The sequence below is a fragment of the Amblyraja radiata genome, chromosome 13 (genome assembly GCF_010909765.2).
Source record: "Amblyraja radiata isolate CabotCenter1 chromosome 13, sAmbRad1.1.pri, whole genome shotgun sequence".
Lineage (NCBI taxonomy): Eukaryota > Metazoa > Chordata > Chondrichthyes > Rajiformes > Rajidae > Amblyraja > Amblyraja radiata.
Genome location: NC_045968.1, coordinates 36,566,771 through 36,582,017, shown reverse-complemented (window position 1 = coordinate 36,582,017; position 15,247 = coordinate 36,566,771). Strand labels below are relative to the sequence as shown.

General features: G+C 46.8%; 1 protein-coding gene across 1 annotated transcript; it reads right to left on the bottom strand.

Annotated features, from left to right (window-relative positions):
* Positions 1 to 4,443: 4,443 nt before the first annotated feature.
* Positions 4,444 to 14,535, bottom strand: LOC116979490 (extracellular calcium-sensing receptor-like). The gene is made up of 5 exons (XM_033031001.1): positions 14,251 to 14,535; positions 11,102 to 11,932; positions 8,366 to 8,593; positions 7,735 to 7,858; positions 4,444 to 5,345 (listed from the first exon to the last, which is right to left on the bottom strand). The coding sequence occupies exons 1-5, from the start codon at positions 14,506 to 14,508 to the stop codon at positions 4,444 to 4,446; spliced, it is 2,343 nt and encodes a 780-aa protein (XP_032886892.1). The 5' UTR covers positions 14,509 to 14,535.
* Positions 14,536 to 15,247: the final 712 nt, after the last annotated feature.

Below are 15,247 nucleotides of genomic sequence, written 5' to 3'. Positions count from 1 at the left end.
CAGCATTCTTTTCTACACCCTCTACGAAAACCTCCACATCCTTCCTGTGATGGTCTGACCAGAACTGCACACAACTGTTCTATTTCACACTCTTTCTATTGCAGACAGATGTGCTTGTGCTTGTTCAGATACTGATGATGGCCCAGACTGTCAGAGCGAGGCCATGTGTCTTGTGTTATGTTTGAGGTTTTGATCTTCAAATAAATACCCTTTCCTTCAGGCAACCAAAGGTGAGCTGATGCATTAAAAGTGCTGGTGGGGTGGGAGATTGCAACCTTCACGTGGTCCGCCCTGTTTCGACGAATGCAATCAACCTGGCGGGCACAATGAAATAAGATCAAATAGAACAAGTTAGCCTACAACTTTAGGCTGTGCACGCCATACACAAGAAGAAGAAAGGTGCTGGTGAATTACCTCAGTGATATCTGATTTCGCCGGGAGAGGGCTCCCAACATACAGCTTGTGCATCCATCGTCACGCCATGAACCTTTGTTGTTTTAGGACGGTATTGTTGAAGGATCTTTGATTTGTAGATGTTGAGTGTAATATTAATTCACAATTCAATAATACTAGAATGCCAGAGGTTGAGGGGAGATTTGATAGGTATATACAATTATGAAAGGTATACTGTAGACTTTAGAGTTGAGAGATGCAATGCAGAAACAGGTCCATCGGCCCACCGAGTCCACACCAACCAGCGATCAATCTGTGCACTAGCACTAACCTACACACAGGGACAATTTACAATTTTACCAAAGCCAATTAACCTACAAACCCGTATATCTTTGGAGTGTGGGAGGAAACCCAGAGAAAACCCACGCAGTCACAGGGAGAACATACAAACTCCATACAGACAGCACCCATAGTCAGGATCGAAACCAGGTATGGTTTTGTTTAGTTTAGAGATACAGCGTGGAAACAGGCCCTTTGGCCCACCGGGTCATCGCCGACCAGCGATCCCCGCACATTAACACTGTCCAATACCCATCAGGGACAATTTTTACATTTACCAAGCCAATTAACATCAAACCTGCACGTGTTTGGAGTGTGGGGCGAAACCGAAGATCTCGGAGAAAATCCACGCAGATCACGGGGAGAACACACAAACTCCATACAAACAGCACCCTTAGTCAGGATCGAACCCGGGTCTCCGGCGCTGCAGTCGCTGTAAGGCAGCAACCGTGATATAGATAGGGTAGACAATCAAAACCTTCTTCCTAGGGTGGAAATGTACAACACTAGAGGACATAGCTTTAAGGTGAGAGGAGGAATGTTTAAAGGGGATGTGCAGGGCAAGTTTTTGACACACAGTGTGGTGGGTGCCTGGAACACGCTGCCAAGGGTGGTGGTGGAGGCTGACACGATAGTGGCATTTAAGAGGTTTTTGGATAGGCACATGGAAGTGTGGAGTGTAGAGAGATATGGATCATGTACAGGCAGAGGAGATCAGCAAAAAACATTGTGGGCTGAAGAGCCTGTTCCTGTGCTGTACTGTTCTATGTTCTATAGTCTATAATACAAAATGGAGGCATGGACAAAACCAGGTGCTGATGTATGTCTCATGTTGTTGCCTCAATGAACTCGTCAACAATAGCTTGGAGCTTGGCCTGTGAATCTCTGCAATTATAAGCTGCAGCTCCACAGTGTATTTCAAGTTTAGGTTTATTGTTGTTATGTGTACCGAGGTACAGTGAAAAACATTGTTTTGCATGCTATCCAATGAAAGCAGTTATACCATACATAAATACGATCAAGTCAAACTCAAGTACAATATATAGAGCAAAGGGGAAGATACAGAGCGCAGAATATAGTTCTCAGTATTATAGCGCACCAGTTCCATAGATAAAGTCCATGGTCCACAATGTGGTAGAAAGGTATCGGACAGTACCCTAGCTTATGCAAGAAGCATTCAGAAGCCTGATAATCAAGGGGAAGAAGCTGCTCCTGAGTCTGGTGGTGCACGCTTTCAAGCTTCTTTATCTTCTGCTGGATCGGAGCAGGGAGAAGTAATGACCAGGATGGAAAAAGTGTTTGATTATGTTGGCTGCTTTTTCAATGCAGCGTGGTGTAGATAAAGTCAGTGGTGGGGAGTCTGTATGATGGTCTGGGCTAGGAGTGAAAATCACATACATTGAATAGTGTCCTATTAGTTCAGTAGATTAGTTACCCTCCAGTGTTAAGCTTGTTAGAAACAAGGTGAGGCATGTGACAAATGGTATGTCAGTCTCTCTTACAAGAGAATTTGGATTTAAGAGTAAGGAAGTCTTACTGCGACTAGACAGAGTTTTGGTGAGATTGCACCTGAAATATTGTGCACAGTTTTGGTCCCCTAACCTAAGATATCATGGATGTGCCACAGAAAGAGTGCCGAAACGATTCACAAGATTGGCTCCAGGAATGTAGAAAAAAGGAATTGCAGATGCTGGTTTACACAAAGGAACACAAAGTGCTGGAGTAACTCAGCGGGTCATCTGGAGAACATGGATAGGTGACATTTCCACCGCTGCACTGCTGTGCCACCCGATGCTGTACTGTTTTATGTTAACTCTGTTTCACTCTCCACTGACGCTGCCTGACCTGCTGAGTATTTCCAGAGATAAGACAGAAAGAGCTAGAGTAACTCAGCGGGCCAGGCTGCATCTCTGGAGAAAAGGAATAGGTGGCGTTTCGGGTCGAGACCCTTCTTCAGACCCAGTTTGTAACTATCCCCAGTTTATTTGACTACTTGCACTTCTCCAGTCGTCCACTGTGTGGCACAGCAGTCCACAAAATCCACAATCAACATCCGCATCAGCACATTGGGGAGTTCCTTCCAGTGTTATTTAAACGTATTTGGCCAGACACTTATTTTGAAGGTAATTACTTGGTCACTTGTTGAATTGTTGAGATTAATGTTTGGAGCCACAAGGAACTACTGATGAGCAAAACACAAAGTGCTGGAGGAAATCGGTGGGTCAGGCAGCATCTGTGCAGGGGATGGATATTGGAGATGATTCAGGACAAGACACTTATTATGGTACCGTACACAAGGTCAAGAGACACGAGTTAAGAGTGTTTTATTGCCATATTCCCTGAAACAGAACAATACAATTCTTACTTGCAGCAGCACTATAGTAATGTAAGCAGAGTACTCTGTAAACACTACAATAAACATCAAAAAATATATAATAAACAATAATTAAAAATACCAAATAATGTTGACTGCTTAAGACCACGATCATCTACACACTACACTAACCTACACACACTAGGGACAATTTTTTTATAACTCTTCCAAACTTGTACACCTTTGTAGTGTGGGAGGAAACCGGAGCACCCAGAAAAAACCCATGCAGGTCACGGGGAGAATGTACAAACTCCATACAGACATTACCTATAGTCAGGATCAAACCCGGGTCTCTGGCGCTGTAAGGCAGCAACTCTACCACGGCACTGCAAATCTGTATGTGTGTGCTGTTCCGATCCAGATCAAACACAATTCCCTTCAACTAATGAGGTGACCTTGCCTATACACACGCGCCTCCTGAGTGAAATCAGTGTTCAGAATGAAACAAAGACACAGAGATCACAAGAAGCTGAGTGGTCACAAGAAGCTGGTCTTCAACAATAATGTTACAAGTAAAGCTTAGCTTGGAAATGCACCTTGAAGTTATGCATCTGATATTAACCAATGGCACAGATATTTGAGTTGGAGTTAAGCATATTCAGAGGGAGGGGATGGGAGGGTAGGTGTTGGAGGTTGCTGTGTGATGTGGGTAGGGATGGAAGAACCTTTTTCCAAGGGTGGTAATGTCGGAGACTAGAGGTCAGGGCTTTAAGGTAAAAGGGACAAAGCTTAAAGGAGATGTGTGGGACAGGTTTTTTATACCGAGAGTGGTGGGTACCTGGAACGTATTATTACACTTTTACACAGGGGTAGTGGTAGAGGCCAATACGATAGTGGTATTTAAGAAGCCTTTTGATAGGCGCATGGCTTTGCAGGGAATGGAGGGATATGGATCACGTGCAGGCAGAGGATATTAGGTAGCATTGCTGCCTTATAGCGCCAGAGACCTGGGTTTGATCCTGACTATGGGTGCTGTTTGTACAGAGTTTGCACGTTCTCTCCATGTCCTGCTCCGTGGGTTTTCTCTGGGAGCTCCAGTTTCCTCCCACACTCCAAAGACCTACAGGTTTGTAGGCTAGTTGGCTTGGTAAAATTCTAAATTGTCCTTAGTGTGCAGGGATCGCTAGTCGGCGTAGTCTTGGTGGGCTGAAGGGCCTGTTTGTGTGCTGCATCTCTTACCTAAACTAAACAAATTAGTTTATCTTCGCATCATTGTGGGCCGAAGAGCCTGTTCCTGAGCTGTTATTAATCTCTGTTGTGTGCCTATTTCCTTCGCTCCATAGATGCTGCTGCACCCGCTGAGTTTCTCCGGCACTTTTGTCTACCTAAGACTTATGTTAGCCTGTTCTTCCCATGAGATGTCTCTTGGTGTTTTGTTCTGGTTTTAAAAGGATGATATAACATTTGGGCACAAATAGGCAGGTCAGCAGGCCAAAGCTCGACGCCAGAATGGCAAAGATCTCGACGGCCACGGCGTACTTGCCGGGAGAACTGGCGTAAGCGGGGATAAAGGCCAGCCACACGGCGCAGAAGATCAGCATGCTGAAGGTGATGAACTTGGCCTCGTTGAAGTTATCCGGGAGCTTTCGGGCTAGGAAGGCAAGAGCAAGACTGACGCAGGCCAGGAAGCCGATGTACCCCAACACGCAGCAAAACGCAGCCATCGAGCCCACGTCGCACTCGTAGATTATCTTCTCCTTGTAGTATTTGGTCTGCTTCACGGGGAAGGGGGCTGCCAGGAGTAACCACGCTAGACAGATGCCCCCCTGGACAGCTGTACAGAGGAGGACGCTGAGGATCTGCTGCAGGCTCCCGAACCATCTCATCAGCTTGTTGCCAGGAAGAGTGGACTTGAAGGCCACCAGCACCACCAGGGTCTTGGCCAGCACGCAGGAGAGGCAGAGGACAAAGCTGATGCCAAACAGCGTGTGCCTCAGCCTGCAGGACCAGGCCGAGGGTCGGCCGATGAAGCTGAGCGAGCACAGGAAGCAGAGCGCCAAGGAGAAGAGGAGCAGGAAGCTGAGGGCGGAGTTGTTGGCGCGGATGATGGGGGTCCTCCTGTAGTACCAGACCACTCCGGCCATCAACACCGTGCTGGCCGTTCCCAGCAAGGACACGGTGGTCAGGGCCATTCCCGTGCCATCTTCCATCGAGAGGAACTCAATGTGTTTGAGTATGCACTCATTCCTCGGTGTGTTGGGCCAATACTCTGGAGCACAAGCAATGCAGTTGAGGGAATCTGAGGAGCAGAAAAATTAATAATATTTACCATTGATTCAAAATCTCCTCTGACACACTTCACAGAGGACATCACCAAAAATGATTATTGGATAGACCAGCCAAGAAGGGTTGAGAATGTTTGCTAAAATTGATGCAGAAATGAAAGGAAATATTTCCAGAAGGCAGGTTCAGTTTAGTCTGAAGAAGGGTTGTGACCTGAAACTTCACCTATTCCTTTTCTGCAGAGATGTTGCCTGGCCCACTATGTTACTCCAGCATTTTGAGTCTATCTTTAGTTTAGTTTAGTTTAGTTTAGTTTAGTTTAGTTTAGTTTAGTTTAGTTTAGTTTATTGTCACATGCACCGAGGTACAGTGAAAAGCTTTTTTGTTGTGTGCTGGCCAGTCAGTGGAAAACTATACATGATTATAATCGTGCCGTCCACAGTGTACAGACACAGAAAATAGGAAATAGATTTTAGTGCAAGATAAAGTCCAGTAAAGTCCGATTAAAGTTCTAGTTCTAGGCTACACACTGGGGACAAATACCCTTTTGTTAACCAAACAATCTTTGGAGTGTGAGAGGAAACTGTAGCACCCGGAGAAAACCCACGCAGTCACAGGGAGAACGTAAAATGCAGTGCATTCAGAAAGTATTCAGATCCCTTGAATTTTTCCACCTTTTGTTACGTTACAGCCTTATTTTAAAATGGATTAAATTTAAAAAAAATTATCATCTACCTACACAATACCCCAGAATGAAGAAGCGAAAACAGGTGTTTAGAATTTTTTTCAAAGTAATTAAAAAGGAATAACTGAAATATCACAAATCCATTAGTATTCAGACCCTTTGCTATGACACTCACAATTGTCCATAGACTTCCGAGATAGGATTGTGTCGAGACACAGATCTGGGGCAGGGTGTACAATAATTTCTGCAGCATTGCAGGTCCCAAAGAGCACAGTGGCCTCCACCTTTCTAAAAATGGAAGAACTTTGAAACCACCAGGACTCTTCATAGAGCTGGCCACCCGGCCAAACTGAGCAAGAACAGGAAGGTGACCAAGAACCAGATGGTCACTCTGACAGAGCTCCAGAGTTCCTCTGTGGAGATGGGAGAACCTTCCAGAAGGACAACTATATCTGCAGCACTCCACCAATCAGGCCTTTATGGTAGAGTGGCCAGGCGGAAGCCACTACTCAGTAAAAGACACATGACAGCCCACTTGGAGTTTGCCAAAAGGCACCTAAAGTACTCTCAGACCATGAGAAACAAGATTCTCTGGTCCGATGAAACCAAGATTGAACTCTTTGGCCTGAATGCCAAGCGTCACGTCTGGAGGAAACCAGGCACCGCTCATCACCTGGCCAATACCATACCTACGGTGAAGCATGGTGGTGGCAGCATCATGCTGTGGGGATGTTTTTCAGTGGCAGGAACTGGGAGACTAGTCAGGATCAAGGGAGAGATGAATGGAGCAAAGTATAGAGAGATTCTTGATGAAAACCTGCCCCAGAGCATTCTGGACCTCAGACTGGGGTGGAGGTTCAACTTCCACAGGACAACAACCCTAAGCACATAGCCAAGACAACGCAGGAGTGGCTTTGTGACAAGTCTGTGAATTGAGTGGTCCAGGCAGGGCCCGGACTTGAACCCAATTGAACATCTCTGGAGGGACCTGAAAATAGCTGTACATCGATGCTCCCCATCCAACCTGACAGAGCTTGAGAGGATCTGCAGAGAAGAATGGGAGAAATTACCCAAATACAGGTGTGCCAAGCTTGTAGCTTCATACCCAAGAAGACTTGAGTCTGTAATCGCTGCCAAAGGTGCCTCAACAAAGTACTAAGGGTCTGAATACTTATGTAAATGCGATATTTCAGTTATTTCTTTTTAATTACTTTGCAAAAATTTCTAAACACATGTTTTCGCTTTATTATTATGTGGTACAGTATTGTGTGTAGATTGATGATTAAACAAATGAATTTAATTTTAGAATAGGGCTGTAACGCAACAAAATGTGAAAAAAGTGAAGGGGTCTGAATACTTTCTGAATGCACTGTACAGCCAGCACACGATGTCAGGATCGAACCCGGGTCTCCGGCACAGTGAGGCAGCGGCCCCACCCACTGCACCACCGTGCCCCCCCCCCTGATTTCAGAATGAGCATTCTGAATGTCGAGGTGCAGATTAACCAGAGCCTGTGTGGGTCAAAAAGAAGGGGCTGCAGGGATAGGCGTCCAAGGAAGGTAACAAGAGCACAGAGGAGGATCTCGGTAGGAGAGGGGCTGAGGCACTGGGAGGAGACACAAGACTCACACACACAGCGTCAGACCTGCCTTGTGGCCTGACCCTGGAAACACCAGCGGACACTCACTGTGGTGGGTTTTACAAAAGGTCGGTGGTCTACCTGTTACATTACTGATCTCTCCATCAGGACACTGCAGGCATTCAGAACAGCAAACAGGTTGTCCTTTTGGAAGAACCTTCCTTGTGCCTCGAGGACAACTCTCCGTGCAGATGGAGTGCGGGACCTGAAGCAGAACAACATAGAATGTTAACTTGGTCGACACTCAACGTTGACAAGACCCAATCACCCACCACCTGCCAGTTCTAAGCCACCACAAACTGAATTGATAGATTGATTGAAAGATACAGCATGCAAACTGCCCCTTCCTCCCTGTGACTGTGTGGCTTCCCTCTGTGTGCTCCCACACTCCAAAGACATGCAGGTTTGTAGGTTAATCGGCTTTGGCAAATTGTTAAACAAAAATTGTCCCTAGTGTGTAGGTGAGTGTACGAGGTGATCACTCCTCGGCACGGACTTGGTGGGCCGAAGGGTCTGTTTCCACGCTGTATCTCTAAAGTCTAAAGTCACCAATCCATGTTAAGAGGATTGAGTTACCACAGCACTTTATACCTTTTTTTCATAAACCAGCATCTGCAGTTCCTTATATCTAGAATCACTGCCTGATGCTGTGTCAACATCTCTCAGCAAGCATGCAGAGTCCAGAACTGAATCAACAAATAACAGAATTTACCAAGGTTTGGTTGCCGTGCCAAATGATAAGTTCTTCTTTTATCTGAAGACCATGTTCCAAGCCTGAAGCTGCATTGAACCTGCCAACGTGCACATACTTAATGGACCCATCTGTTTTTCTTTGCCAATTGATGATATCATACGATGCCAGTGGGTCCCCATTCTCGTCAAAGTAAACCTTCTCCCCCAACTTCGTTGTGTACATCACCTGCTTCAGGTAATGGAGGAGCTGGGAAAAGATTAAAACAAAGAGAAGAGCTCATAAAATTATATTTATACGGAACAACCTATCTGTGAAGATTGGCTGATTGATTGAAAGATCAATCAACCCTTTCGGCCCACCGAGTCCATGCCGACCATCGATCACACGTTCACACTAGTTCTGCTATCCCACATTCTCATTCACTCCCTACACATTACGGGCAAGTTACAGAGATGAATTAACCTACAAACCCACACGTCTTTGGGATGTGGCAGGAAAGCAGAGCACCAGAGAAGGGGAGCCAAGAATAAGATCAATTCTGGAAACCCTCACAATCACAGGGCTAAATGCAAAGTCCACACAGACAGCACCAGATGTCAGGATCAAACACAGGTCACTGGCACTGTAAGGCAGCGGCTCTACCAGCTGTGCCATTGTGCCACCTGTAACCATATCCATATCCATATTTGTTGCTGAGACTGCACACAACAAATATCTCAAGGGCGCGTATGTTTTTAATGGTAAAGTAATATTAAACACTCTTAGAGGGCAAACCCCATCTCAGGAAGCAAACTGATCAATTTTTGGTGCAATCCATTAAGTAGGAATAGAATCATACAACATGGAAACAGGCCCTTCGACCCAACTTGTCCATGCTGACCAACACACCCCATCTATACTAGTCGTACCTGCCTGCGATTGGCCCATATCTATCTAAACCTTCCCTATCCATGTACCTGTCCAAAAGTCTATTAATGTTGTTATAGTTACTACCTCAACTACCTCCTCTGGCAGCTCATTCCATAAACCCACTTTCCTCTTAGATTCCTATTAAATTATTCCCCTCTCACCTTAAACCTATGTCCACTAGTTCTTGATTCCCCTACCCTGGGTTAAAAAACGTCATCTACTCTATCTATTCCGCTCATTATTTTATAACCTCTATAAAGGGCCTGTCCCACTTGCCGATTTTATTCGGAGACTGCCGGCATCATTGACTGACGTACCAGGTGACCAAAAATTTTGCGGCGTGATGCGGCCTGATGACGTGTTGACGTGCAGTGTTTTTTTAAGTATCGCAACATTTTTTTTGTCGCCACTGGATTTTGAAATGTTCAAAATCTTGCGGCGACACTGATATGATGCCGAAAAAATCACCGTGGGACAGGCCCTTAAGATTACCTGACATCGTCCTGCGCTCCAAATAATAAATTCCTAGACTGCCCAACCTCTCCGTATAGTTCCGGCCCTCAAGTCCTGGCAACGTCCTCATGAATCTTCTCTGCACTCTTTCCAGCTTGAGAACATCCTTCCTATAGCAGGGTGACCAAAAATTAACACTATATTCCAAATGTGGCCTTACCAACATCTTGTACAGCTGTAACAAATTATCTAAAACCCTGAGCTCCCTTTACTATGAGATTCTTTGATCAAGATTTTTGTAATCAAAGGTAGCCTAGATGGATGACTTCTTTACCCTAATTAAGAAAGTGCAATCACCTACAACTCCCAGCCACTCTCCTACAGAGCTAACTGACCGACTAAGTATTTCTAGTATTTTCTACTTTTATTCCCTAACCTAGTCTCAACGGACCCCAGTCTTCACAGGTGAGCTCAGTCCATGCAGAGGGTCTTAGAATTTGGCATTTGGGATTCATCTGCGTTCTGAGGTCCTACAGAGCATAGAACAGTACAGCACAGTAACAGGCCCTTTGGCCCATCATGCCTGTGCCAAACATGATGCCAAGAAAAACTGATCTCCTCTGCCTGCATGTGATCCATGTCTCTCATTCCCTGCATACCCATGTGCCGTAAACTCCACTATCGTATCCCCCTTCACCACCACCACCTCTGGTAGTGCATTCCATACACTCACTCCGTGTAAAAAACCTGCCCCACGGAACTCCTATAAATCTTGCCCCTCTCACCTTAAAGCTCGGCCCTCTCGTCTTCGACATTTCCATCCTGTGAGAAAGGTTCTGATTGTCTGCCTGTTCATAAGTTATAGGAGCAGAATTAGGCCATTCAGCCCATCAAGACCACTCTGCCATTTAATCATGGCTGATCTATCTGTCCCTCTCAACCCCGTTCTCTACTTCTACCACATCTCCCCTCAATCTCCGATGTTCCAGAGAAAACAATCCAAATCTGTCCAATGTCTCCTTATAGCCAATGCCCTTGAATCCAGGCTGTACTCTGGTAAACCTCTTCCACACCCTCATCCAAGTCTCTATATCCTTCCCGTAATGGGGGTGACCAGACTTCATGCAATTCTCCATTTACAGCCTGACCCAAGTCCTTTAATGCTCCATCATGACTACCTAACTCTTGTACTCATTGCCCACGACCATTGAGGGCCAGCGTACAGCACACTGAGCCGCAGGGGAAAGAGCTAGCCAGAGAACCATAACACAACTGGTTTGTGGAAAAGACTAATAATGGAAAATGTCCACCAATTATATACATTGTTTCGTCTACAGACATATTCTTCATGCAAGAGATGGTCTACTCTGCCTAGAATGTTAAAACTCTTACCTGCCATGGTTTGAAGTTGAAAATATTTGCACAGGTATTATTTGGTCCAGTGCCACTTTTACAAGAGTTCATATTGTGAAGGGCATGAGCTATTGAATATATGGCTTTGTAGACATTATAGGAGACTCTCAGTTGTGACACATCTGAATATATATTGTATTCACTGCTTAAGTCCTCTGAACCTGTACATTGGGTCGGAGCGACATTTGATGCATTGCTTCCTTTGACACTACCTGAATTCTTAAGGGAGCAATGAAATATGGTCTCCCAGAGTTCCTTCACAAAGGGGTTATTGGGAGTTTTTGACGGATGGGCTTCAAGAAGGAAGTCCCTCAGGCCCGGGATCTGGCCTCTGCGGATTGCGAAGCCTATAGTCCCGCTGAGAGAGAGGAGGTTCTCGCCGGCTCCCATCAAGGCCGACGTCACCCAGGCCTCGCTGGCGATCCACTGGCGGCCGCTGATGTTCTGCCTGACCATTTCTCTGACCAAGGGGTAGGCGTCTCCCTCGATGGCGAACATGACGATGACTCTGGCACTCGACGCTCGGATGGTCTCCGCGATCTGAAGGATCTTCGGCCTGGAGTACACCTTCGGGATGAGCTCGGAGAAAGCGACGCACACCCCGAGCTTGCTGACCTCGTCCGTGAAGGCCTGAATGCCGCTGCGGCCGTAGTCATCGTCGCCCACCACTGACCCCACCCAGGTCCAGCCGTAGCGAGCCACCAGCTGCGCCATGCCGCGCGCCTGATGGGCATCGCTGGGCATGGTCCTGAAGAAGGTCGGAAACTCACTCCTCCGGCTCAGGCACGCGCATGAGGCAAAGTAGCTGACCTGCAAAACAAACACAAGCCGTGAAAAGCTCAGCGCTTAATGCCCCTGTCCCACTTAGGAAGCCTGAACGGAAACCTCTGGAGACTTTGCGCCCCACCCAAGGTTTCCCTGCGGTTCCCGGAGGTTGCAGGTGGTTGCCGGAGGTTGCAGGTAGTGGAAGCAGTTAAGGAGACTGACAAAAACCTCCGGGAACCGCACGGAAACCTTGGGTGGGGCACAAAGTCTCCAGAGGTTTCCGTTCAGGTTTCCTAAGTGGGACAGGGGCATTACATTACAACAATCCCACACACGTACAAAACTCACCCCAACAAAACAAGAAAAAAACTAGACCAAGCTAAAGGAAGGATGTCGTTAAGCTACAGCGAGTGCAGAGAGGATTTCCAAAGATATTACTGGAACTCGAGGGCCTGAGCTATAGGGACAAGTTGAGCAGGCTTGGACTTTATTCTTTGGAGTGCAGGAGGCTGAGGGCTGATCTTATGGAGGTGAACAAGATCATGAGGGGAATTGATCTGGTTAGTCTTTTACCCAGAATAGGGGAATCAGGAACCAGAGGATATAGGTTGAAGGTGAGGGGGTGAAAGGTTTAATAGGAACCCGAGGGGCTGTCTTTTCACACAGAGGGTGGTGGGTGTATGGAATGAGAACAAGAACCAGAGAACATAGGTTTGCCAGGGGAGGTAGTTGAGCGAGGTACTATAATCACATCTCAACATATACATAGGGTGCATGCACAGTCTTTTTCACTGGGTAGAGAAATCAAAAATGAGCGGGAAAAACAAGGAACAGCAGTTGCTAATTTACAACAAAAAAAAAGACACAAAGTGTTGGAGTAACTCAGCGAGTTGGGTCACATCTCTGGAGAACATGGATAGGTGGTGTTACGGGTCGGGACCCTTCAAGACTGATTGTGGTGGGGAACAAAAGCTGGAAGTATGGAAGGGCAGGACAAAGCCGGCTGAGTGATAGGTGGCATAGGTTTATGATGAAAGGAGAAAGATATAATAGGAACTTTTTCACGCAGAGGCAAGGTAGCTGACCTGCAAAACAAACACAAGCTCTGCAAAGCTCAATGCTTGACATCACAACAATCCCACACACATATAACCTCACCCCAACACAGCTGCAGTTCCTTTCTATCCCCACTTGACCTTTCCGTCCTGGGCCTCCACCACTGTCAGAGTGAGGCCACATGCAAATTGGAGGAACAGCACCTCATATTTCACTTGGGCAACTTACAACCTAGTGGTATGAACTTTGATTTCTCTAAATTCAAATAATTCCTGCATTCCCTCTCTCCCCAACCCTAATCATCCCACCAGTCCCACTGTTCACATCCTTATACGGTTTCGTTATCCCCTCTTCCCCAGCCAACAATGGGCCATTGTGGGCTCCACCCATCCTTCTGGCTTTTTCCTACCTCCAGTTCCCCCTCCTATACTTTTTTGTTTGAAGAGGGGTCCTGACCCCGGAAGGTCACCCATTTTGTTCGTCCAGAGATGCTGCCTGACCCGCTGTGTTACTCCAGCACCTTGTACCTATCTTCGGTATAAACCAGCATCTCCAGTTCCTTTCCTCACATTGATGAAACAACCATCCAACCAGACTGTGCTACATGATTACAAGACTATACATGATTACAATCAAGCCGTCCACAGTGTACAGATACAGGATAAAGGGAATAGCTTAAGAAGGGCATAGTTAATGGAATGTTGCTGTTGGAGTAGGGGTTTAAAACAGTGGAGCCATTGTAATACGTGATTGCAGATCCACTTCTGGGACCAGCATGCGGAGAGTCGCCTGGCTTGGGCGCCATCCTGCTAAGTTACTCCAGCACATTGTGTCTTTTTTGTATAACCGGCATCTTCAGTTTAGGCCTTAGACTTTAAGGAAAGAGCATGGAAACAGGCCTTTTTGGCCCACCAAGCCCACGCCAACCATCAATCACATCCTACACTAGCGTTCACAAACTAGGGACAAATGTTCAACTTACCAAGACCAATTAAACTAAATCCTGCATGTCCTTGGAGTATGGGAGGAAACCGGAGCACCTGGAGAAAACCCTCGCGGTCACAGGGAGATTGTAATCATGTATTGTCTTTCTGCTGACTGGTTAGCAAGCAACAAAAACTTTTCATTGCATCTCGATACATGGATACTAAACTCAACGTACAAACTCTGTACAGCCAGCACCCGTGGTCAGGTTCGAACCAGGGTCTCTGGCGCTGTAAGGCAGCAACTCTACCGCTGCGTCACTGTCCCATCCCTTGTGCTGCCATTTTACCTGCACCACTAAAATTCACCAGAAGGCAACTCACCATTGGAACTCTGAAAGGGCCCAGGGTCCTCTGTATTATCATGGACTGTGTGGACCCCGAGTCACCAACAATCACAGGAATGGAAGCAGATGCCTCACAGTCGTGTGCGGGCACCTCCTCCATCTCGCCCGTCGTTGATGCCAAGGTCGATCTCAGGGACTGGGTGTGGGTGGCACAGGTGTCGTAAATCCGGTAGCCCAGCTTCACGCCCGGAAGGAGCCCGGTGTCCTTGTTTATTTCTCGAATCGCAAAAATCATCGTCTGCACCCAGCGGAAGCTCCTGAAGTCAAAGCTGAAGAGAGAGAGAGAGAGAGAGAGAGAGAGAGAGAGAGAGAGAGAGAGAGAGAGAGAGAGAGTCGGAATGAGCAGGGCTTAATCATAGAATGCCAAACGGGAGACCCTGCGGACCACAGCCTGCAGGAAAATGCCACCGAGCCAATCCCCAGCTCGTTGGGGCCAGCCGACCACTGGTCTGGGAGGGGCACGGCCACTGAACTGGCCACTCACTGCTTGTCCCCCGAAGACCAGAGGCATGGACTCGTGAGGAGATGGACGTGGCATCCAGGGAAGTAGATGGCTGGAGGTCGGCGACAACCTGGGACTTGCCTGGAACAAGAACTAGAGCATGAACTTTGGAAAATGGCACCATAACATGGCACCTTTTGCATACGGGATCAGTAGACTATGTCTGCACACTTGCTAATTGGGAATCAGGGATATGGCAATACTCTACTGGACTGTTTTTTAAGGAGAAGTATTTCACAGTGTGAGCACTTTGCACACATGTGACAATCAAAGGACCATTGAATCATGGAACATAAAACAGTTCCAGCACAGGATCAAGCCCTTCAACCCCCAATGTTGGTGCCAAACATGATGCCAAGTTAAACTAATCTCCTCTGCCTGCTTGTGATCCATATCCCTCCATTCCCTGCATATTCATGTGCCTACCTAACATCCTCTTAAACACCACTATTGCATCTGCCTCCACGGTATG

What these genes read in the sequence shown, in the direction of transcription:
- LOC116979490 (XM_033031001.1), bottom strand. Translation starts at nt 14,508, where the DNA reads ATGATTTTTGCGATTCGAGAAATAAACAAGGACACCGGGCTCCTTCCG. An exon ending in GCCCTTTCAGAGTTCCAATG is followed by an intron (nt 11,933 to 14,250) that starts GTGAGTTGCCTT and finishes TTTGTTTTGCAG; the next exon opens with GTCAGCTACTTTGCCTCATG. An exon ending in AGAGATCAGTAATGTAACAG is followed by an intron (nt 5,346 to 7,734) that starts GTAGACCACCGA and finishes TCTGCTCCTCAG; the next exon opens with ATTCCCTCAACTGCATTGCT.